Source organism: Rattus norvegicus, chromosome 13, assembly GCF_036323735.1.
Source record: "Rattus norvegicus strain BN/NHsdMcwi chromosome 13, GRCr8, whole genome shotgun sequence".
NCBI lineage: Eukaryota > Metazoa > Chordata > Mammalia > Rodentia > Muridae > Rattus > Rattus norvegicus.
This window is the reverse complement of record NC_086031.1, coordinates 4,473,518-4,498,638: the sequence shown is the minus strand read 5'-3', so window position 1 is coordinate 4,498,638 and position 25,121 is coordinate 4,473,518. Positions and strand designations below refer to the sequence as shown.

The 25,121-nt window shown below is 39.7% G+C and overlaps 1 protein-coding gene across 3 annotated transcripts in view; it reads right to left on the bottom strand.

The window, feature by feature from the left end:
* Cntnap5c (contactin associated protein-like 5C) overlaps positions 1 to 25,121 on the bottom strand; it is a 1,032,620-nt gene that overhangs the window by 55,246 nt on the left and 952,253 nt on the right. For all 3 annotated transcript variants that reach the window (NM_001415869.1, NM_001047866.2, XM_063272211.1), the window contains 1 exon segment: positions 24,281 to 24,365. In NM_001415869.1, the coding sequence (NP_001402798.1) occupies positions 24,281 to 24,365 (85 nt within the window).

Genomic DNA, 25,121 nt, shown 5'->3' with positions numbered 1-25,121 from the left:
CAAATATGATTTTGAAACTAGTTCTTGCTTTTCTGGTGTGTTTGGATATTCAGTGTTTGCTTTGGTGGGAGAATTGGGCTCCGATGATGCCATGTAGTCTTGGTTTCTGTTGCTTGGGTTCCTGGGCTTGCCTCTTGCCATCAGATTATCTCTAGTGTTGCTTTGTTCTGCTAATTCTGACAGTGGCTAGACTGTCCTATAAGCCTGTGTGTCAGGAGTGCTGTTTTCCTGTTTTCTTTCAGCCAGTTATGGGGACAGAGTGTTCTGCTTTCGGGCGTGTAGTTTTTCCTACGTACAGGTCAACTGTTCCTGTGGGCCTGTGTCTTGAGGTCACCAGGCAGGGCGCTTGTAGCAGAAAAGTTGGTCTTACTGGTGGTCCCGAGGCTCAAGTTTGCTCGTGGGTTGTTGCTTATGAGCTCTCTGCAGTGACATCAACCAGGAAGGTCTGCGTTGCCCTTTCCAGGAGCTTCGTTTCAGATGGCATTTGGTGTTTTCCTCTGGAATCAGAGATGTGGGCCGAGTGTAGACTCTTCTGGTTTCCCAGGCGTGTCTGCTTCTCTGAAGGTTTAGCTCTCCCTCTCTCGGGATTTGGGTGCAGAGAACTGTTAACCTGGTTGGTCCCTTCAGGTTCCGGTGGTGTTTCAGATGCAGTGGATTTCCTGCTCCTGTGGCCTTATCCAAGGGAACCCATAGGCCGTATACAGTTTGCTCTTGGGCCAGGGATGTGGGCAGGGGTGGGCAGTGTTGGTGGTCTCTTCCACTCTGCAGTCTCAGGAGTGCCCACCTGTCTTGGCGGTGAGCTCTCTCTCCCACGGGCCTTTGTGCTTTCTTTATAGTTTCTATTTTCATTTTTATATCCTGGATGGTTTTGTTCAATTCCTTCACCTGTTTGGTTGTCCTTTCCTGTAATTCTTTAAGCAATATTTGTGTTTCCTCTTTAAGGGCTTTTACTTGATTACTTGTCTTGTCCTGTATTTCATTAAGGGAATTACTTATGTCTTTCTTAAAGTCCTCTTTGTAATCATGAGATGTGGTTTTAAATCCAAATCTTGCTTTTCCGATGTGTTCGTATACCCTATATTTGCTTTGGTGGGAGAACTGGTCTCTGATGATGCCAAGTAGCCTTTGTTTCTGTTGCTTACTTTCCTGTGCTTGCCTCTAGCCATTGGGTTGTCTCTGGTGTTAGCTTGTCTTGCTGTCTCTAACAGTGACTTGACTCTCCTGTAAGCCTGTGTGTTGGCACTCCTATAGACCTGCTTTCTTTCAGCCATATCTGCAAACAGAGTGTTGCTTGTGGATTTGTGCTTTCTGAAGCCTCCAGGTGGGTCCCTTGTAGAAGAAGAGTTGGTCTTATCTCTGATCTCAGGAATGTCATCAGTCCAGTCGAATGGCTTTCAATTCTGGACTCAGCCAGAAATCAGAAGGTCCTTGCAGCTGACTGTTCCTATACTCCTCCATGCAGAGGGATGTAGGCCAGTTTCTCTTGGGCCAGGAATTTGTAGAGAAGTTGCAGTCTCCTTTGACACTTCAGGATTGTCTGTACTTCTGAGTGTCCAGCTCTCTTTCCCATGAGATTTAGGTACAGAGAACTGTAAGAGCAGTTCAGCTGCGTTTGCAGCAAGAAACCAGAAGTGTTCTGTCCCAGAGATCTTCTGCCTTTGTGAGTCCTGAGGCCACCAGGCAGTTAACTTGGAGCAGAAAAGTTGGTCTTAGCTCTGTTCTCAGCATGTCCATACTCCTATTGGCTGGCTTTTGGCTCCTGGTGCATGCCGAAACCAGAGGTGTGTGGCATCTGACTGCTCCCAGGTTCCTGTGCACAGAGGGCACAGAAGTCACTAGGCGGTTTACTCTTGGGTCAGGAATGTGTGCAGAAGTAGTTGTCTCCTCTGAGTTCTCAGCATTTTCTGCACTTTTGTGGGACCAGCTCTCTCCCCCAGGCTATTTGGGTACAGAGGACTGTGGGACTCACTTTTAATGTCAATAATATAATATTTCTTATAAGCATGTAAGGTTTTTGAAGATAAGCAAAATGACAGTGAACAATTAAAAATAAAACTTTAAGAACTTCTTATGATTTGTCATAGAAAAGCATCTTCATTCATAGAAAAACAATAAAACTCAGCTTTATAAGTCATTTATTGTGTGCTGTATTCATCTACAATACATCAATATATTTATATGTGTGTGTGTGTGTATGTGTGTGTGTGTGTGTGTGTGTGTGTGTGTGTGTGTGTGTGTTATAGGACAATGTGGAGGAAGTTAGTTCTCTCCCTCCATATATCTCAGATTTGAAAATCATTGTTAGTCTTGGTGGCAGGTACTTTTGACCACCAAGCTGTCTTGCCAGCTCCACCTCAGTGGACAGTGAAATGACTCTTTTTGTTTACTAGAATATCCACCTTAGGAAACCTCTGAAAATAACCCATTCCATTTAGCATTGTGACTAAAGCACCAGGACTTGTGCATACTATGTGCTAAATGGCCAAACTATAGGACAGTGAATTTCTCCTTCATCTCACAGGAAGGAAATGAAGAAATTTGGCTTGACTTTGAAATGGAATGCTATTGAAAACGGAGAAAAAATTCACACACATTTTCACCTTGCAATCTATTATGAAAAATGCTTTCACATTTTTGTTTTACAGTGAAAATGTCCCTAAGAGTAATTGTTTTCAGATTGTGTAGTTGGTGGAACTTGTTCTCAGTTCCAAGCACTATTTTGGCTCAACCTTTGCTCTCTCCTTGTGCTATGCATAGTGCTACTCACTGCTGCCCAAAATACATTGCTGAAGGCTGACCTCATTTCCTTTGCTCTCTTTCATTTTCCTTTATTTTAAACCTACATCTATTTATTTGAGAAGGAGGGGATACTTGTGTCATGCCACAGTTATGGAAATTAGTTGGAAATTATAAGAGTCTACTCTATTTTATCTTGTGTGTTCTGGGGATCAAACATATGCCATTAGGCTTGATGGATAGAGATCTTATTCACCGAAATATCTATCCCACCCTCTTCTAATGGCCCTCAGGTTAACTATTTCTCCTCAATACTGAACCCAGTTCTTGGATGACTTTCTTCATTTTCAAACACAGATGCTTCACAGGCCACAATGTTGAGCTTACTGGTGACCACACATAATTATTCTAACAGCATTTAGGATATGGAGGAAGGCCATCTTGCTTCAGGAATATGTTTTGTATTCTTAGAAGAGTGAGGAAGTTTGCTAATTATTCTACTCAGCCTTAAACCAGGCCACTGTAAACTGATACCTGATATATAGCACTGCAAGCAGAGGACAATATAGTCCTCAATCATTTATAGACATCTTGATTTATTCTTCTTTTAATCCGTGATATCGTTGGGTTGATTTAAGTAAACAAAGGGTGCTATGAACATTTGTCTAACAGAATACTTCCTCAGGAAATTTTACAAGAAAATATCCTTGTAGATTTTATTGTACGTTGATGGTTTCATCTAAATTTTGACTGGGAATACAGCTTAGTCAGTAGAGTCATCACATGTCCAGCATGAGGACCTGCCTTTCATAACTGAACAAAATAAAAAGTTTGTTTAGCAATCTCGACCTTTCTAATACTTCAATATTTTCAATCAGTTCCTCATATTGTGGAAAGCCCCAGCCAAAAGTTATGTCCTTGTTGATTTGTACCTATAATTTTGCTACCTTTAGAACACTAAAATATAGTGTTAATGTCTTGTTTGCAGGCTGTCTGTCATGAAATCTGTATGAGGGTCTTGATCTAATGTTTCATCACCACTTGCACAGAAGCATGAGTCAATAATACCAGCATCATATAAACAGAGACAGTCAGTCATAGGACTTACTTGCTAGACAGTCAGTCTAGCATACTCTGTAACTCTGATTCAACAAATAAGGTGGACTAAGCCTGAAGAACATTACTTAAACACCTGGTGTCTGCATACACACACACACACACACACACACACACACACACACACACAAATGAGTTTCAGATTGATGATTGTCAGCCGTTAGCATTTCCTCTAGGCTCTGCCCAACCTTTACCTAACAGTAACAAGGTTCAAGCCTGACTTACAATTAAAGGACTTCTCTCTTCTCTATGAGTCTGTTCTTTCTCTGTCTCTGTCTCTCTCTTTCTGTATCCCTGTCTCTGTCTCTGTCTCTCTCTCTGTATCTCTCTCTCTGCCTCCTCCTACTCTCGTTATCTATATTAACTCTCTTTCTTGCCTTTCTCTCTTTCTCTCTTTCTTTGTCCTCTCCTTCCCATACATGTTCCCAGCAGGCCTCATCCCTTCTTTCTCTCTCCTCTCACTGCACTTTTCCATTTCCTCTCTTTCTCTGCTTCTTTTTCTTCATACCCACATTCTCATACCTCAAATAAACTTTCTTTTATATTAGAACTGTCTATTGCTGGTACCTTGGGGAAAAATCACAGCATGGGCCCTTTACATTACCCCCCCAATCACATCATGCCACAACATTTCAAAATATATTAATGGTTTTGTGATTCAGGTTCACAATCTCACAGGTTTGCATTCCCACTGCCACTTGAACTACATCTTGACAAGTCTACCTGCAACTTAGTCTCTCTTTCCTGTCATCAGACTGAGAGATCTCTCTATCTAAACATCAACAATTTGGGAAACTACCTCAGTGGCTGGCATAAACAAAACTCCCAGACATGGGCTTCATGCGACAGATAGCCCTTCTCACTGAAATCCCCCCCACACACACATACCTTAGGACCTCTTCCTTTGGGTGAGATCTTTGTCTTTCAGAGAAAGAGTCCATCCACTTTGGCTCAAAATCAACAGTATTGGGTGACCTGGTCTTCTTCAGGCACTGACGATTGGTCCCTGGTTGCCTGGTGAAAACTTAGTTATCTAGATTGTGCCATGCTTTCAGTTATTATTTGTCTATCTTTGCAATGCCATAGCAATAGAAAATGATAACCTTTATCCTCATTCACAAGTACCGTGTCTTCACCATTACCCCCATGCTCCCTAGTGGAATGCCTCTTGGACTTAGAGGCTTCTGAATACACAAACTAAATGTGGCCCCTATTATGCACTACATAATACCTCTAAAGGACTGCTTAAGGACACTTTTATTCCCACTACTTTAAAGAACTTTTACAACTCTTTCCAGCGATCAGGAAAATGGATTGTTTCCAATGTGCAGGCTTTTGCCAAACTTTGCTCAAACTTTCTCTTTATTCCTCTTGCTCCTCAACTCAGCTAATATCTTTGATCCAACTAACTTATTCTCATTCTGGCTCCCAACTTCTGTCGATTTAAAAACACTGTCCACTTTGGGTATAAGGCTTGCTCATTCTGCCTGCTCTTATACTTCTACATCCTGGGAAACTTTTCATCTCTTATTTCTTTCCAGTCTGTCCTTGTTGTGGCTAGGTATAGTGGAAAAGGGATCAGATTGTTACTAAAGCACTGTGCAGAGCACTCATGCAGCTGAGTTTTGTTCCCAGTGTCAACTCCAGACCTGCTATGGTACTCAGCCCCATGTAGTGATGGCAGAGGGTGTCTATACCATATATCCTACAGTGGGATCACATTATATACACATCACACTCTGGCCAAAAGGCAAAACATGTTTCCTTGTCTCTGTATATGTCTGTTTGTCTCTTTACATAGCTACTTTTCTGTAAATAAATGCCATTCCATTCTAAGATATAACAAACTTGTGACTTTTCACCACTTTTGCTAAGAGTGAAGAAGAAAGGCAGAGCTATAGTTTCAGTACCTTCTTACTTAAGATCAGTCACATAACTGGCTATAACTTCAGTGTCATCTTCATTGAAAGCATTTACATGACTGTACACCATCTTTGTTGTGGGAAGTCCTCATTTTACCATCTTCTTACTTAAGAACATCCTGACATTTAAAATGGGTCTCCAAAGACACTGTTCAATTAAGATAAGGTTTTCATGTTTCTTGTCCTGTCTCACTAAATGGTAATTTTAATAATATTCTGAAAGTTTACAATATTAAATGTTAAAGATCACTGCCTCAAAGATATATTTAGCCTTGCTTTTGCTACTTCCATCAAATTACAATGCAACATTTTTGTATATTTCTATATTAATCAGGTTCTCTAGAGTCACAGAACTTATGGAATATTTCGATATATTAATGGAATTTATTGTGATGACTTATAGTTGGCAGTCCAACTAACACAACATTGGGCAGCTGTGAATGGAAAGTTGAAGAATCTAGTGATTGCTCAGTCTCATGAGGTTAGTTGTATTAGCTGATATTCTATATAAACTGTATTTGGAAGAGGTAACTTCAAATAGGTGTGCTGGCAAGTAAGTACAAGCAAGCAAAGCATTAATCTTCTTTCAATGTCCTTATGTCAGCCTCCAGCAGATGGTGTGACCCAAATTAAAGTTGTGTGGCCCTATACCTGGATCTTGAACATGTTTTATCTCAGGCTGACCTTGAGCTCAGAGATCTGGTAGCCTCAGACTCTTGGAATTAAATGTGTGCATTACCTTCCTTGGACCTAAGCTTTTCATGAACACCATGCCTTATGTTCTCCATGTCAAAATCCAGGACTTCCAGCCTCATGATCTGGATCACAGATGAGCCCTCATTTCTACTTTGTAGTTTATTCCAGATGTAGGGAAGTTGACAACCAGGAATACCCATCACAGCTAGATCCAGTCTAAAGCAATTAATCAAAACCAGACACAAACCATCTAACTCTTATATGATTAATAGATACTAGTGCAAGACCAGAAAAACTCCATCTTGAGTTCAGGCTCCATCTTAGTGAACCTGCCCTAGGTTGAACTTGAGTTAACCACCAGTCCTGCACCTAACATTGGTCTCCAGTTCACACCCCAACAATAACCAATCAGAAGGAAAGCAGAAGGTACAGTTATACCTAAAGACATTTTCTTATGAATGTTTGTAGTTTGACTCCCAGCACCAGCCAATCATTTTAAAGGACAATAAATTCCATAATAGTCACTCAATCAGAAGTATGCCTAGCCAGGTAATCCTTTACTTGTTTGCCTGCATCTATAAATGCTTGCTTGAAATGGGGCTGGGACTATACCATCCCATCTTGCTGTATCAATGACAATGATGTGCCCCAAGCTCAAAGTGAAATAAAGACCCTTGAGCAATCACATTAAGATAGGCACCACGGTGGTGTTTTAGGGATTGTAAAATGGGCACAGCAACTCAGTGCATTATATGGGAACCCTAAGATCCCTAAGACTCCAGACCCAAAGGAATTTGATAATGGCTGGTAAGAATCCATTGCCCTACTCTTGTGTCAGGCCACTTTATTATCAGAATATCTGATGCCACCACTATTGGGCATTATTGCTACTAGTGACCATTACAACTAGTGAGCCAAAACACCACTTTTAAGATTAAAAAAAAAAAAAAAAGAAAAAAGAAAAAAAAAAGAAAAGTACACTGTTGTAAATAAAAACTCAGGGTCTGTGCTTAACATATGAGAAATCATCATAATGAAACTGGGAATGGACAGACAAAATTCACAATGGTAGTTCAAAAAGAAAAGTAATTAAGAACATTTCATAGCAAACTTGAAATCTCAGGAATGAAAATCAGAATAACATACAGATAATGAATTTGAGAAAAGAGGGGCAGAATGAGGAAAAAGTAATTAAAAGACAAGAATTTTCCAAGACTTTAAAAACTGGGATTGGGAGAGAAAATAATTTTTAAAATTTCTTTTAAAATTTGTGTAGGAAGAATGAGTTGGATAATAGAAATGGGTGGAAGACTTATTCAAATTTTAACAGCAAAATGTAACACCATACATTACATTCATGTATGGAAGTCTCAATTAAAAAATTCAATGAAAGTATTTTTTTAAATGACCATTTGTCATTATTAAAACAGTAGATCACCAGGAAATATAAAGGTCACAATTATAAAGATAATCCTAGAAAAAAGTACTGAGTACTAAGTACTCCTCGCTCCTGCATTTCAAACATGTCAATAGAAGTGAAGAAATAGCAAACAAGGTTTTCCCATGAAGTAAGGTACCTTGATCCATAGCCTAGTGTATAGCTGTTGAGTCAGGGTTTTCTTGTTATAGAACAAGGTGAACTGGACAGAGCATGTGCTAGTCTGTTCAGGATGCATTATGGATATCAAAGTGAGTGTTTTCAACTTGGTTATTAAAAAAAAGAATGTAATGAAAAAATGTAACACATTAAATTTTATTCATCTCCTAGGGACAGTCCTCTTTACTTATCAGTCCACTTGTGAGGATTGCTCTTATTCAGGGTTTCTATTAATGTACAAAAATCATTCCCTCCCCAAGAAGCAAGTTGGGGAGGAAATGGTTTATTCAGCTTACACTCCTACATTGCTGTTCAGAAGTAAAAGAAGTCAGAACTGGAACTCATGTAGGTGAGGAAACAAGAGCTGAGGCAGAGGTCATGTAGGCATGTTTCTTACTGACTTGCTTCTTCTGGTTTTCACAGCTTGCTCTCTTACAGAAGCTAAGACTACCATGCCCAGAGACAGCACCACACACAATGGCCTGGCTCCTCCCCACTTGATCACTAGGTGAGAAAATGCATTACAGCTGGGTCACATGGAGGAATTTCCTTAACTGAAGCTCCTTTCTCTGTGATCACTTCAGCTTGTGTCAAGTTGACACAGAACTAGCCAGTACAATTGCCAAGAACTTTTACATGTACTCTTTACTACAGCAGAGAGAGGATCCAGACAGACTCCAAGAAATTGGTCCCAGGCCCACTAAGAGAACCACAAATTACAAAGTCACTACTGATGCCGGCTTTCCCTGACACACACAAATTGGGTCATCAATACCACTGAAGTGGGAGGGGAGACTCTTAGTCTACCACCAGACTGGTAGAAGGTCTCAAGGTCACTGTAATATGGTCCTGTAATTTGGTCCAGGTATATGATATTGGTTAGAGGACCCAGTAAATTTCTTGGAGTGAGTTATAGAGGAATTTCATCAATACACCGGCATGGACCCTGAATCACCAGTGGTGAAAGCACCTGTAGCTCTATCAACCAGACCAAGCTCCAAAGGATGAATGATTAGGAGGGATCAGTTTTTTTTTTTAAACTTGAGTATTTCTTATATACATTTCGAGTGTGATTCCCTTTCCCGGTTTCCAGGCAAACATTGCACTCCCCCCTCCCCTTCCTTGTGGGTGTTCCCTTCACCATCCTCCCCCCATTGCCGCCCTCCCCCCAACAATCTAGTTCACTGGGGGTTCAGTCTTAGCAGGACCCAGGGCTTCCACTTCCACTGGTGCTCTTACAAGGATATTAACTGCTACCTATGAGGTCAGAGTCCAGGGTCAGTCCATGTATAGTCTTTAGGTAGTGGCTTAGTCCCTGGAAGCTCTGGTTGCTTGGCATTGTTGTACATATGGGGTCTCGCGCCCCTTCAAGCTCTTCCAGTTCTTTCTCTGATTCCTTCCACGGGGGTCCTATTCTCAGTTCAGTGGTTTGCTGCTGGCATTCGCCTCTGTATTTGCTGTATTCTGGCTGTGTCTCTCAGGAGCGATCTACATCCGGCTCCTGTCGGCCTGCACTTCTTTGCTTCATCCATCTTGTCTAATTGGATGGCTGTATATATATGGGCCACATGTGGGGCAGGCTCTGAATGGGTGTTCCTTCTGTGTCTGTTTTAATCTTTGCCTAGAAGGGATCAGTTTAAGAGATTTATTGATAGTGGCACAGAGATTATTTACTGGAAGGTACAGTGTGGAGCAGAAACGGGTAAAGGCAGGGAAACAGATGGAGGAAAGACAAAGAAAGATCAGAAACAGCAGACTCTTGACCTGGAAGGGTTTGTGTTGGCAGCCATAGCCAAACCAGAGAACTGTAGGAGAAAAGTAAAACAGATGGCTTCTGGAGAAGGAGATAAACAGGAATCCAAGGACAGAGTGTGAACCAACTTTTAAAAAGAACCAGTGTGCTCATTGCATGGAAGAAGACCACTGGGCTGAAGAATGTTCTAAGAAAAAGACGTCCCTGTAAACCATGGCCTTAGCAGATAGAGATGGATATGAGGAATTGGGGAATCAGACTCAAACCCCATTCCTGAACCCAGGGTAATCCTAAGAATAGAAAGGAAACCCATTGGCTTCTTTGTTGATAGCGAAATTCAACATACTTTCTTAAAACATCCTGAAGGTAAAGTCTCTTCAAAAAAGGGGCAAAAGGAATTAATATCCAGAAAGTAGGAATAGCGGAAAGCTTGCTTGCACCTGTCTGCCCCAGGGACTTAAGAACTTATCTACCACCTTTCATGAGGCCCTCATTAAGACCTTTGTAAAGAACACAGCACTAAAATGTGATTCTTGCAGCCTGTGGATGATCTCCTTTTGGTAGCAAAAACCAAAGGAGAGTTCGTGGAGGTGACCCAGGAATGTTTGGAAGCTCTAGGGTGTTTGAGTTATTGAGCCTCTACTATGAAGGTCAAACTCTGCCAATCACACGTAATCTAAGCTACATATTAAGAGAACTTCAGAAGAACTTCTGTGAGGTCAGGGAGGAACCTCTCCTTCCTGACATGCAAAACTCCCCTCCAGGAAAGAGAATTCTTGGGGTCCAATGGATTCTACAGAATATGGATGAAGCCACTGAAGGACCCTCCTGAGAGCTTTGTCTGTGTGGAGTGACATCAGAAAGCCTTTGATGCCCTAAAGAAAGTTTTAATTTTGGCAGTAGCTTTTGGGTGGCCAGTTATGACTAAGCCCTTCCATCCAAGATCTCTCTTTCCAAGAGATCTAGGAAGTTAACAGGGGTGTTGATTCAGAATTGCCAGATGCTGACCCACCTGTTTATAAACTATTACTGGGCCAAAGCCTGACAATTACCATGCCGCATGCTGCCAAAGGAGTACTCAATTATTCTCCCACAATATCAGAATAACTCATTTCCTGTCCCTCTCTTACATTTACCTATGTCCCTCTAGGACCTTCCCAGCCCCAACTGCCCTGAGCCCCACTACCCTGCTTCCTGACCCACTCCACAAAGGAACTGCTCAGATATTTTGGCCCACAACCATGCAACCAGAGCATATATTCATGATATCCCCTTAATATATCCTGAAGTGTTGAGGTTCACTGATGTTGGAAGCTTCTTCTAAAAAGAACAGAGGAACATAGGGACAGTGATTTTATCACAGACTGGGACTGTATGAGTTGAAGCCCTGCCACAGGGATCACCAGCACAGAAGGCTGAATTAATAGCCTTAACAAAGACCCTAGAACAAGAATGGGACAAGAGACTGAACATATATATGGAGAGTTGATATGTATTTTCCAAAATCTACATAGAGAGGCTCTTGATAGCTGATGAAAAGACTATTAAAACCTAAGAAAAGATTCTTGTCCGTCTACAAGCATTAAAACGGTCCAAAAGTTGGCTATCTTCCATTTCCCTGAACATCAGAAAGGAAAAGATCCAATCTCTGAGGGAAATAACAGTGCTGAACAGGTAGCTTGCTAGGTAGCACTAGAAGGAAAACCAATCTTGTACCTATGTTCTTTGGAACCTGAGGACCCAACTCTTCCCCAACTTATTCTCTACTCATAGAAGTCATAACTTGGGCCAAGAATCTACCAGAGTCCCAATGACTCGATAGATAGCAGAAAGGAGTGGACAAAAAAAAAAAAATTCTCCCCAAGGAGCTGGGTATTCACATGGTGAAAAAGTTTCATTGTTCCCCCCACATGAAGGATACAAGACCTGATCAGAAGAAAATATGTCAACTCCAAAATCACTGAAATTGTGAAAGACTGCAAGACTTGTCACCTCACTAATGCAGTGGCTATGTCTAATGAAAAGAATTCTGACAGCAAATTACATAGATGAAGACTCAGAGCCTACTGGAAAATTGACTTCTCTGAGGTAAAACTAGGAAAATGTGGATATAAATATTCACTTTTGTTCATATTTTCTTTTCAGGTTGGACTGAGTCTTTCCGAACCAAATATGAAGCTGCATCCATGGTGGCAAAAAAGGTTTTAAAGAATATTTTGCCATGGCATGGGTTTCTTTAGATGAAAAAGTGAGGAGATAAACCAGCTTTTGTTTCCCATGAAATTCAGGGATTGGCCAATATGCTAAGGATTGATTGCAAATTACATTGTGCCTATAGACCCCAGAGTTCAGGACAGTAAGAAAGAACAAAACCTTAAAATAGACCTTAACTAAATTGACCTTAGAGACTAGTGATGACTGGGTAATTCTACTGCCCTTCACTCTCTACTGAGCATGACCTCCAATTAAAAGATGGACTCATCTTTCTTGTAGGGAGCCATATTGAATTTTGGCCTGGCCGCTTTGTGACTGTATAACTCAAGGTGGCTACGTGACTCTGTGCTGGATGACCACAGATGCTCACCTCTAAGATGGCTGCTGTAAGATTATGAGATTGTTGGACAAAAGCCTCTCCCAGGAAGATTCAAGGAACAATCACAGGATGTTTCAGCCTGAGTAAAGCTAGTGCCCTACCCTGAGCAGACTCCTGAGAAGGGCTAGACCTTTTCAAAGAATATGTCCCCGGAAGACTGTTGCCTCTTTGTTTAAAGAGGATATCTTGCAGTTTAGTGATTCACCTCATATCCTTGGGCACTTCTCAGTGTTCCCCCACCCTAAGCTTCAGTTCCTGCTTCAATTCCTGCTTCAGAGCTTTAATTGCTGTACATTCCTCTCAATAAATGAGACCTTGACAACAGAACCTTGCTTGGTCTCCTTCTTTTCTCCCCCTCTTGACCCTCAGGTAGCGCCTCTTCGGGACCCTGAATAACTGGACCTGCTAGACAGGTCACTTTCTGAAATCATGTTCAGAATACCACCCCAACATATAGGTGGAGACTCACTGCTGAGTTCAAGGATTGTAAATTGCTGGACAATCTCAAAGCTGTTCAATGGGCTCATAAGCAATTTTGCCTTTAGCTTTGTGCTCTCTATGAAACAAGTCTCCCTCCTGAGCCTCAAGTAATCCTGGTGGACATGGGGGTCCTATTAAGACAGCCCAGAGCAGCAGGAGAAGCAATGATAGAAGTCTACCAAACACCCTTCCAAACCTCTCAAGGTCAAATTATAATGATCTTGAGAGGCTGCCTAACCCAATGTACTATGTGGTCCAACTCCTAACAGCCTCTTCATCTCTCCTGGGACAGCATCAAAACAGCTTCAGGGAAAAATGCCAGTCACACCTCCTGACTCATGTCCACTGGCATCTGACTCCATGGATATCATGTGGACCTCTGTGGTCTAGTATAGAAAGTCCAAGTCTCTGCAGAACAACAACCCTATCCTTGATATAAATGTAGCTCCCTGGAAAGAAAGGGCAAGTCTATAACCAAACTCTTCTATGCCGTCCTGGGGCACTTGAGGTAATGGGACAACTGAATCAGATGTAGTGGCCAAGTATCTTATTCTATGCTGAGTGGAATCCAAATCCACAGGGTAGATCATATGGAGTCCTCCCATTAAGATTACCTCATCACCATAACCAAGTTAGGGCATACCAGGACATGTGAAGCCAAGTCATACAAGGTGCAGGGCCAGATGTGGGCCCTGTTTTGAGTACCCTTACCACCACCTCAGCAACTCTCGAGGTTGGTGCAAATTCACATCAAATTTACAGCAACACAACTGATAAGAAATCTGACTGGACTACTTGAAAATGGTGGGGCCCAAGATTGTATGTATCAGACTGAGTCCCTGGGCTCTTGTTCACTGTCCAACTTTATACCCAAATCTTATAGAATCCCCTCAGCTCCAACATCATATTTGCCATGTCTCCACCTACCACCCTTCCCAGTACTACTCAATTTTCTCCTGGTCCCTTAGCCACCCTACCTAAGTACCCCTAGGCCTAGACCAAACACAGATACCATTTGGAATATAAAGGTCCATTGCTTTCAGGTCACCAACACATCTAGACTTAAAATATCCTAACCATTCTTTTTATATTATGAGTTAAGACTGTCTTATTTTGAAGGGATAGCATTGACTGGGATCTTTACTGAAAACTTAGGACCTCAATGAGTACAGATGGAAACAAGAAAGGGCCAGGTTAACCTTACAATTCCTACAAGACCAGGGGACTTGTATAGGGGAAATTTTTGAGGCCTATGTCCACCTATATAATCATAGCTATAAGATAAATGCAGATAGTGATAAATACTTATTGCCACCTACTAATGCCTTGTGGGCATGCACTGCAGGGCTGACCACAAGTGCCTATGGACCATATTACATCAAAATAAATAAATTTATGTTCATCTACTGCCTAGGACCATCTATTACACGTACAACCAAATCCTAGACTTCCTGGAAGGAACATCAAAATGGCCACCACTAGCGTCAAGTGATAACCAATCTCACCCCTGACAATTGCTATTCTCATAACAATGGGTATAGCTGACATTGGCACTGGGATAGACTCCCTGGAATTGTGAAAGAAACGTTATGATGGGCTGAGACAAACAATAGATATTGATATAAAAGGACTAAAGAAAGTCATCTCCCACCTCCACATGTCTCTAGGCTCCCTGGCAGAAGTAGTACTGCAAAACAGAAGAGGCCTAGCTTAGATCTTCTTTTCATGCAATGAGGGGGACTTGTATAGCCTTTAAAGAAGACTGTTGTTTCTATATTGACTACTCAGGGGTAGTCAGAGAATCAATGTTGAGCATGACGAAGGACCTTGCTAAACATAAGACAGAGAAAAGTCCCAAAGATGGTTTGAATCTTAGTTTGATAGTTCACCTTGGTTAACTAGTCTAATTTCTACCTTACTGTGGACATTCCTTATCCTGCTCCTACGTCCTACTTTTGGCTCTTTCATCCTAAATAGATTGGTCCAACTCATGAAAGAGAGACTTAGAAATATTCAGATTATAGTCAAAAAGAGTTATCATTAGTCCCTCCAAAATCTAGAAAATGAAGCCTATGAGCTCTAGGAAGCACCTTGATTGGCCTTCCTAGGTACTGGAAAAAAACCGGGGTGATGAGAGAACAAACCAACTCCATCTTGGAGAAACTAACTTAAGATTGAACCAGAGGTAACCACCACAACTTCATTTTGCACACATTTCCAGGTTACTCACTAACAACCACAAATCATGAGAAAAGCAAAAGTAACATTTGTATCTACTGATCTTTACTAATGAAATTTCATGGTTTGGTTTCCAGCATCAGCCATTCATTTTAAAGGGCAAAAAATTCTATAATACACTCTAGTCTAGATGTTGCCAAACTGGATACTTCCTTGCTTGCTTGCTTTTATTTATAAATACTTGGTTGAGATTGAGGTTGGTGCTTCAATTTCACATCCTGTTGTGAAGATGATATATCCCCAGCTTGAGCTTTAATAAAGACACATGTGTGATTGCATTGGAAATAGCTCAGTGGTGTTCTTTTGGGGCTCAAAAAACTGGTAAAACACTAGTTCTTCATCTTGTCAGAGATATACTAAATATAACATTAAATGTTTAAGCTTATTATGACAGACAGAGATTACAAAATTCTAACAGTGACACTCCAACCGAGGTCTCCAAGAAGATATAGCACAGTGAAAACAGACTCTACCTATATTGCAGTATAATAACCACTGAGAGTCTTCTGTCGTTTTACCCAGTTCTAGGTTTTGGCCTAAACAATGTACAAACTGAGGACACTTACAGAATTAAATGTCTCATATTGCCCAAGACATAGTTAGTCATTTCTCCTATGTTCTTTCCCCACAAAAACAAAAAAGGCTTCCTCTAGGCCAGATGGTCATAGTGCTTCTGCCCAAGTTGTGATAGCGTCTACAGTGACCTGGGAAAACTTTTTAGATAGTTGACTACAGGCAAACCACTCATTTTAATTAATATATGACATATAGATTAAAATTTATTCTTCCCACACTTCTGATTTTATTGATAGCTAATTAGCTCCTTAATCTACCATTGCACTAACTCACTAGTCAATTTGTAAACTAGTTAAGACTACCACATCTCTTATAAAAAAGGAAGACAAGATTGTCTTTCTCATAGGCTTCATGAAAAATGAGACACAAATTTCATTTGTAAGCTTTCTCAGATGTAGACTTATACTACTCCCTTACCTAGGAAAAAAAAACAGTGATTAACCTTATGTCTCATAGTAAATAATTAAATAAAAGCCTTAAGTTTTGAAGATCTAAATAAGTGTCTAGTAAGGTTCTTTGAGGTTGCTATTCATAAGAAATAAAGATTTGAGGACAAAGATAGACGGTGATTAAAAAATAAGTTAATGTACAAAATGCTTCAGATGTCTTCCCCTTGTGATGTCACTGTTATATTGAGAGTTAACGGATTCAAAATCCTAACATTAACCAATGGAACCCTGGTAAATTAATTTAACTCTAATAAGACATTCCACCATAGATGCACTTTCATAATCACAAGTTTAAAAATTTATGTTTCCTTTGGTTGTTTTCTAACTATTCACTTAAAATATTTCTCATGCTAAATCTGTACTATCAGCTATCATAGACACACATTAAGTTCCGTTTGGTTGTCTTCAAATCAAAGATTCAAGGTGTTTCTCATGCTAAATCTGTATGACAACTATCATATTGACAAGGTAAAAGTTCTCTTTGATTGACTTTTAAATGTAACCTTAAAAATGCTTCTCACAATGCTAAATTAATGTACATTCACTCTTCTAGACACAGAGAAAAAAACCCCTCCTTCCCTATCTGTCCCACAAAAGGTTCTGGTTTTTCCTAAGCTCACATTTAAGGGGGTTTATGGTGCTAACAAATTGATCTCTTTTAAGAATTATAATCACCAGGAAACCTAATTAGATCTCATGGACCAAACAATCCATCTGGATGAGTGTGCAAATCAGTAGCCTAAGTTCTCGTATGCCGCCTATTCCAGAGTGTAGGATTCTTTCCCTGTTTTCTTGATTTGGAACTCCCCTCATCTCAATCACCAAGATTTAAAGAGTTTGAAATGTATATCTAAGAAAAATCTGTGTGTGTGTGTGTGTGTGTGTGTGTGTGTGTGTGTGTGTGTGTGTCAGGGTATTACCAAGTCCAGGCATTTATTCATAACCTATATCCAGAACAGCTTCAAGAGAACAACCCACATACGGTCCAGCCTACTCTCATAGACACTTTTACTGGACCTGCCCCTTACACAGGAATAAAACAGCAATGAAAATGACAATTCTCCTAACATTTCACCAATATCTCAATTAGGAAGTGTGATCTTGGTGCAGTAGATGTGTCAGTGTAAGCATGGTTGATAATACCACCATCTTATCTACCTAGAAGCCATTCTTCCCCTAGAGACAATCAGATGAAGATGTAGAACTCTCCACTCCTCTCCAAAATTGATGATAATGAACTAAACCTCTGAACCTGTAAGACAGATCCAGTTAAATGTTGTCCTTATAAAATTTGCCTTGGTCGTGGTGTCTGTTTTCAGTAGTAAAACCCTAAGACACCTGCTTTCTTAAGTTTCTGAGAGAAAAAAACCATCACCCAAAGTCAGCAAGAAGTAGTTAAGGATTGGAAGACCCTATTCCCCCACCCCCATATCTTTTTGGTTTCTCATTTTTCAATTAAAACCAAATGGAGGAATATTAGCATTTTTTCTAGGCTCCTCCCACGAGTTGCTTAGCAACACCCAGGTTTAAACCTGCCTTGCTATCAAAGGACTGTTTGTTCTCTCTCTCACCCTCTCTCTCCCTCTCTCTCTCTACTTCTCTCCCCCTCTCCCTCCATCCCCTCTCCATCACCATCACTCTCCTTTTCCCTCTATCCTTATATTACCAACTATCCTCTTCCCTTCTTTCTCTCTTTTGGTTCTTCTGTCTCCCTCTCTGTCTCTATCTACTCTATCCCCCCCCTTTTAATGCCCCATATAAACATTTTATACTAGAACAATTTATGTCGGGTGCCTGCTTGGTGGGGTGGATGTGAATTCCTCAGCATGGGGCACTCCCTTCAGCCACATCATGCCACAGCACTACAAAATATAGCAATGGCAAGAAAGTTTTAATAAAATTTCCCCTTAGATTTCTACAAAGTCCATTAAAGTCAGGTTTCTGCGACCCAAAAAACTTTGAGAACATAGGGCAATATTAATAGAACATATATTGTTGAGCTTCATAAAACATTATAGAGTATTTGTGCATATTTTTGAGAGATGGGAGCTAAACCTAGGAAGTATCCCATAGAGCAATAATAAAGTTTAGGGTGGGATTGGAGAGGGATGAGAAACAACTAGACCATTTTAAAAGGAGGACCCTGTCAAGTCTGGGGAGCATGCAAAGGCAAAATGGACTGAACTCTCATGGTAAACTTTAAGGGAAACAATAGATGAAAGAAAATTGCCTCACGTAATGGGAACTAAACTCCAAACCATGCTCTCCTTTGATTTGACTTTGGGTGGAGGGAGAACAGATTGGTGCAATCAAGACACAATGCATGAAAAAGAAATAAAGTCAAAGTGGACTTAAGAAGAAGGAGGTATTAAGCAAGAGGAAAGGGTGGGAGAGAGCAGTGTGGGTAAATATGAGTAAGATGTGAAATCATGAAAAAATAAATGAAATACCATATATCACAGTACTAATATTAACACCTTTTATTTTGGCAAGCTCTACCAAAAGCTTTAATGTCACTGAGTGTCAGGATTCAAACTTATAATCCTATTCTGCCCAAGAAAAGAAAACTGAGAGACTGATATTATCATAATCAGAATCTCATTTTACACTGGTAAAAACATGGAAATTTCATGGGGTGTGCCCCATTTTCGATCCTGCTGGTTCTCAGAAGTCAGTTCCAACTAAATATTTATGTACATGTGAATGCATTGGTGTATCTGGACATGAATGTGCACATATGCACACATTCTTTAATTGGTTATTATATTTTATGTATTGGATATTTTTTATTTATATTGCAAATGTTATTCATTTTTCCACTTTCCTAGACATAAGCCTCCTATCCCATCCTCCTCCCTTTCTAGTAAAAGGGCATTGCCCCTCCCAACCACCCACTTCCTCCCTTCCCATCCTGACATTCCCCTACACTAGAGTGTCCAGCCTTGACAGGACCATGGGCTTCTTCACCCAACAAGGTCATCCTCTGCTACATATGCAGCTGGAACCATGGGTATACACTGAAAAATAGAAAGAAAAAAAGAATAAATAAGCTGCAATAGGAAACACTAAGGAAAGAGCTCATAGAAGAATTTGACTGCTAGAGAGTTCAGACAGAAGAACGGGCAGACAAAGAGGGTTCAATACTGTTTCACAGTGTAGCAGAACAGTGCCTTATATGCCTTCATGAGTAATGGAGTCCTTTGGTCCTGTTGAGGCTTGATAACTCAGAGTAGGGGAATGCTAGGCTGAGGCAGCAATGGGTGGGTGAGGGAACACCCTCATAGAGGCAGGGGAGAGGAAGAATGGGATAGGGGAGATTTTGGAGAAGAAACTTGGTAGGGTGATAATGTTCTAAATGCAAACAAAATAGAAAATAAAAATGAAAAACAGGTTCAATATAGATTCATGATATGCTTTATTATTTTATTGGATATTTTTTAAATAAATATTTCAAATGCTATCTCTTTTCCCTGTGGTTTCCTTATCTATAAACCTCCTATCCCATCCTGCATCCCCTGCTTCTATGAAGGTGTTCCCTGACCCACCCAACCATCCACCCTTTCCCCGGATCCTTGCCCGGTATTCCCATACACTGGGGCATTCAGTCTTTGCAGGACCAAGGGCATCTCCTCCCAGTGATACTCAACAAGGCCATCCTCTGCTACATAAGCACCTTGAGCCCTGTGTACTCTTCACATGGTGGTTTAATCCCTGGGAACTCTGGTTGATTGGTATTGTTTTTCTTAAGGGGTTGCAAATGCCTTCAGCTCATTCAATTCTTTCTCTAATTCCTCTCACAACGGGGACCCCTTTCTCATTTCAATGATCAAGGGCAAGCATCTGCCTCTTTATTTGCATGCTCTGGGTGAGCCTCTTAGGAAACAGGTATATCAAGCTCCTGTCAGCAAGCACTTCTTGGCATCAGTAATATTTATTGTCTGGGTTTGGTGGCTGTATGTATATGGGCTTGATCCCCAGATAGGGCAGTCTCTGGATGATAGCCTTTCCTTCAGTCTCTGCTCCAGTTTCCTCCTCTGAATAATTTTGTTTCCCCTTCTAAGAAGGACTGAAGAATCCACACTTTGGTTGTCCTTCTTGAACATCATGTGGTCTGTGGATTGTATCTTGGGTAATCCGAGCTTTTGAGCTAATATTCACTTATCAGTTAGTGCATAACCTGTGTGTGTGTGTGTGTATGTGTGTGTGTGTGTGTGTGTGTGTGTGTGTGTGTGTGTGAGAGAGAGAGAGAGAGAGAGAGAGAGAGAGAGAGAGAGAGAGAGAGAGAGAGAGAGATTGGGTTACCTCACTCAGGATGATATTTCCTAGTTTAATCCATTTGTCTAAAAATTACATGAAGTCATTGTTTTTAATACCTGAGTAGTACTCTATTGTGTAAATGTACCACAATTTCTGTATCCATTCCTCTGTTGAAAGACATTTTGGTTCTTTTCAGCTTCTATCTATTATAAATAAGACTGCTATGAACATAGGGGGGCATTTGTCTTTTTTGTATGTTGGAGCATCTTTTGGGTACATACCCAGGGGTCTTAAGGTAGTGCAATGTCCAATTTTTGAGGAACCTCCAGACAGATTTCCAGAATGGTTTTACCAGCTTTCATACCCCCCCCAAAAAAAAACAATGGAAGAGTGTTCATATTTCTCCTGGGCAGCATCTCTTGCCACCTGAGATTTTTACCTTAGCTATTCTGTGTGGTGTAAGGTGAAACCTCAGAGTTCTTTTGATTTGCATTTCCCTGATAACCAAGAAAGTTTATCTTTTCTTTTGGAGTTTCTCAGCCATCTTTTTTTTGGGGGGGGTTGTTTTGTTTTGTTTTTTTTGTTTTTGTTTTTTTTTTTTTTTTTTCGGAGCTGGGGACCGAACCCAGGGCCTTGCTCTTCCTAGGTAAGCGCTCTACCACTGAGCTAAATCCCCAGCCCCTCAGTTGACAATTCTTAGTTTAGCTCTGTACATCACATTTTAATAGGGTTATTTGAATCTCTAGAGTCCACCATCTTGAGTTTTTTTTGTTTATATTTGATATTAGCCCTATATCAGATGTAGGAGTGGTAAAGATTAAAAGTAAATAAAAAATGGACTGCAAGATGGCTTCATGGGTAAAGAAGTTGCATGGAAGTCTAATAATTCTGAACTTAGTTTGGTCTTATGAAACAAGATCTCAACAGCATATACCCATTCTCATTCTCTCTCTCTCTCTCTCTCTCACACACACACACACACACACACACACAAACACACACACAGACACACAATAACTAGTAAAAAATAAATTTTTATATGCCTTGAATTCATACAGTTTGACAGCAAAATTTAAAAAAGCACAAAATATGTGATAGTAAAATTGATCAAATTGAGATCAGAGAGATAAAGACATAGACTATAAAATTGTCAATAATTTTTAAGTTGAAAATCTAAGAATTAATGAATAAAGATGAATAGTAAATGTAACTCGAAACAAAGAGACATATAAACTAATTAATAGACTTGAGAAGTATAAAAATATCAAGTTTCAAACTTTAAAAAGAAATGTATAACCAGACATATAAAACTGCATATCAACGCACACCTACATACCAAATTTCCCATGCTTAAGAACATATAATCAAAGCAGCTGTGTGTTCTGGGTATGGAGTAGGTTAGAACTTTCAAAACTTGAACCAACTGATTAAATTTCAAATACAAAAAGAGAAGAAAAAAGGTGTATGCTCATTGACATGTCTGGATTTCAAATTTGCTCTTAAGAAGGATGGCAGTGACTGGCATGCACGTCTGCAATTTCCTCAGTGTCAATTCTCATCATATAAACTGTTTCTAGCTCCTTTCATAATATCATAGGTGTAGAGCTGAGAGAAGTGTGCATTCGTAACAATTATGAACCAGTGCTCCTGGCACTGTAGTCACTCAGAATGGACTTGTGTTTCCTCTCCCTCTTTCTTTCCCTTTAACCTTTTCTCTCTCACTTTCCTCTATGTCTAACTGACATATAACACCCTTCTACTGTCTATCAAAATGATCTTCTTAGATCAAGATGAAATAAATATCTTCCTTCAGACAAAACTTGATGATTCAGAGACTTTAAGACAGAAAAATAATATTTCGAAAAGTTTAGGCTCAGAAAGGAGAAAATCGCATTTCTGTATAAACCAAAAATTTCTAATATACAGAAAGCAAGAAGTAAAACCTCACCAAGGTCTCATTAGTGACCCTAAATAAAAAATTTTAGAACTAGCATTTTTATTATTATTAATGTTATTATTACACAGGGGGTAGTGTAAGAAATGAGGTCATCATTAATTCATATATATTGATTATTACATTGGTCTGTTTCTTTGAAAATTGACATTTTCTTGACTAATTTTACATTCATATTATGTTGTGGAAATGCTATGCTCTTTATGACTCGAGAAGATTCGCGATATTGTTAATGATTTCTTTTTCTAGCTAAGCTGTAACACTGTTAGCACATCTCATTCTCTGCAGCCTTTTTTTCAGAAAATAACTCCTCTGTCTTGCAAATCTACAGTCTGTACACAGGTCACAGCAGCTACTAGACTCTTTTGCAGGATTACCAGGTAACCAAGAGCACCCTACAGGCCCTACAAAGAACTTCAGACTTTTGGAGAAGTCATTCCAAATGGTGGTATCAAGACTCTGAGTTACGAGCTATAAAAAATTTATACAGAGTGATTTCTGGCACTGAGTTCATTTCTGCATAAGATTCTGAAAATTGTTAATGTTTTCTAAACTGTACTGTGACTAGCAGGCCCCCGGAACGTGATAGTGTCAAAAAACAAAAACAGAAATAGACAAATCAAAAATCTGAACCAGAATGAAATAATGCAATTGTATGTTCTCTCCCTCTTCCACTTACTGTACCCCTCCCTCTTCCCTCTAGTGCCAACTGACATATAACACCCTTCAACCATCTAGCAAAATCATCTTCCTAGACTAAAATGACATAAGGGGGGAGGCAGAAGTATAAGTGTACAAGTAATTTCAAAAATCTGATGAAGATTTGTATTTGCTAATTTGTAAAACGTAGATACCCAGATTATTCAGATAATAAGTAATTAAAGACTGGGAGATTGCCACTTGAAGATCTGATTTTGGATCTCTGGAACCCACACAAAGCCAGACTTAGTAGTATAGATGTTTAAAAACACAATGTTTCTAAAGCATAATGGGAAAAGAAAACAGAATCACCAGAATCTCATAAGGGAGAATCCTTTCCACTCCACAAAGTGATCTGTCTTAAATGAGGTAGAAAATGCTTGATGTTGTTGATCTCCAAAAGCATCCCATGAGAAAAACTTATTCACGGTCACAGATTTAAATGTGTACATGAACCATGCATTATTCACATGCCCACATGAGGAAAACTTAGAATTTAGCTGTGTATTCTATTCAAAATTATACATGAGGCTTTTAAAACAAACAAAAAATATATTCAAAGGAAAGGACAAGAAAAGATAAGACATATATTGTGGTGAATGCAAAGTCCTATTGTCTACAATAATTAAAGCCAGGATGCATTTATGGTCTAAAAATAATGTTAAAGATCAGATACCATTTAAGATATCCAAACCTACAGGAAAGTATAAAAAATGCAGTGTTGTACAAGCAATAAATATTTTCAAACCAAAATGGAAAGTTCACAAAAACTGCATGAAAAAAAGAAGATCCACTCTTCTAATTTGATCTTTCAATCCTCATTTTGCAGCTCAGCATCCTACTTCACTTGTTTTGTTTATAATTAAACAAATGAAAACAAACTGTTGAATATCTAGAACAATTTATAATTTTAAATTTAAATGTTATTTTATTATTTGATTAACTTCTTCCATGAGTTACTAACAATTAACCAAAAATAAATGCCACAAAGAACTAATTATTAATCTTAAACTAACCAATTAATAAAGCAAACATGAATGGAATTCTGTACCATTAGCCCATACGTGTCTTAGTATATCCTGCTTCAAAGTCTGTATCAAGACTGTAGGAGGGAGCAATGTCTTCAGATTTGAATCATTGAACACACCAACAGTGGAAAACAAATTCATCAAGTTTAACACCACTCATGAAATGTATAGAATAGAAAATCAGACCTGTGACTTTGCCTAGAACAAGTGACTTCAGTGTCCAGAATTCAACTTTTGGGGAGAAGTTATAGGTGAAGAGTTGCTGGTCCATCTGTAGGAAAATAAAATAAAGCCATAGTCCAGGATTTGAGAAGGTATTAAGCAATCCCATTTGCAAACTACTTACAGTCTCAGAGCAGGATGCTCTCCAAAATTATCTCTCAAGGGAGATTCAAAATGGCTCAGGAGTTGTCCAAAAATGCATACAAAATATCTTTTCTCTCATCTTTGTAAAATAATATCTTTCTTTGGGCTTCTATTCACTTAGAAACACTACAGGTTATTGTCATATTTTATCTTCCTACTGTAAATTTTTCAAAGGATTCTTCTCTAAAAACAAGTAACCAGAGAAGCCTATGTGGTACATGCTCTGGCACACTAAATAGAACCCAGCTATACTGTCCATTCTCCCTTCTTCTTCCTCTGCTCTTGTACTTATGGCTACCACTCTTTAATTCCCTCCATATCTCTGACCTATTTTCGGATGTGGACTGTAGGATTTCTGAATTCTGACGTGTAGCTTGATAAATCCTTTGAGTAAGACTGCACACATTGCTCCCACTAACAGCGATAGCTGATCACCTCACACTCTAAAGCTGAGTAGATGTCACTGCTGGATTTTTCCAGGCCTTGGTTTCTAAGGTGCCCCTTTAGCAATCACTGCTGGCTTCATGTATTGCTGATTCTTCTTTGCTCCCCTCCTTCTTCTCCTTCCTGGGCTTACCCAGAAATATATTTCAATTTTTTTTCAATCTTAACATATCCAGTAGATTCTTCCAATCTCTATTGTATGGGGAAGATTTTGCAT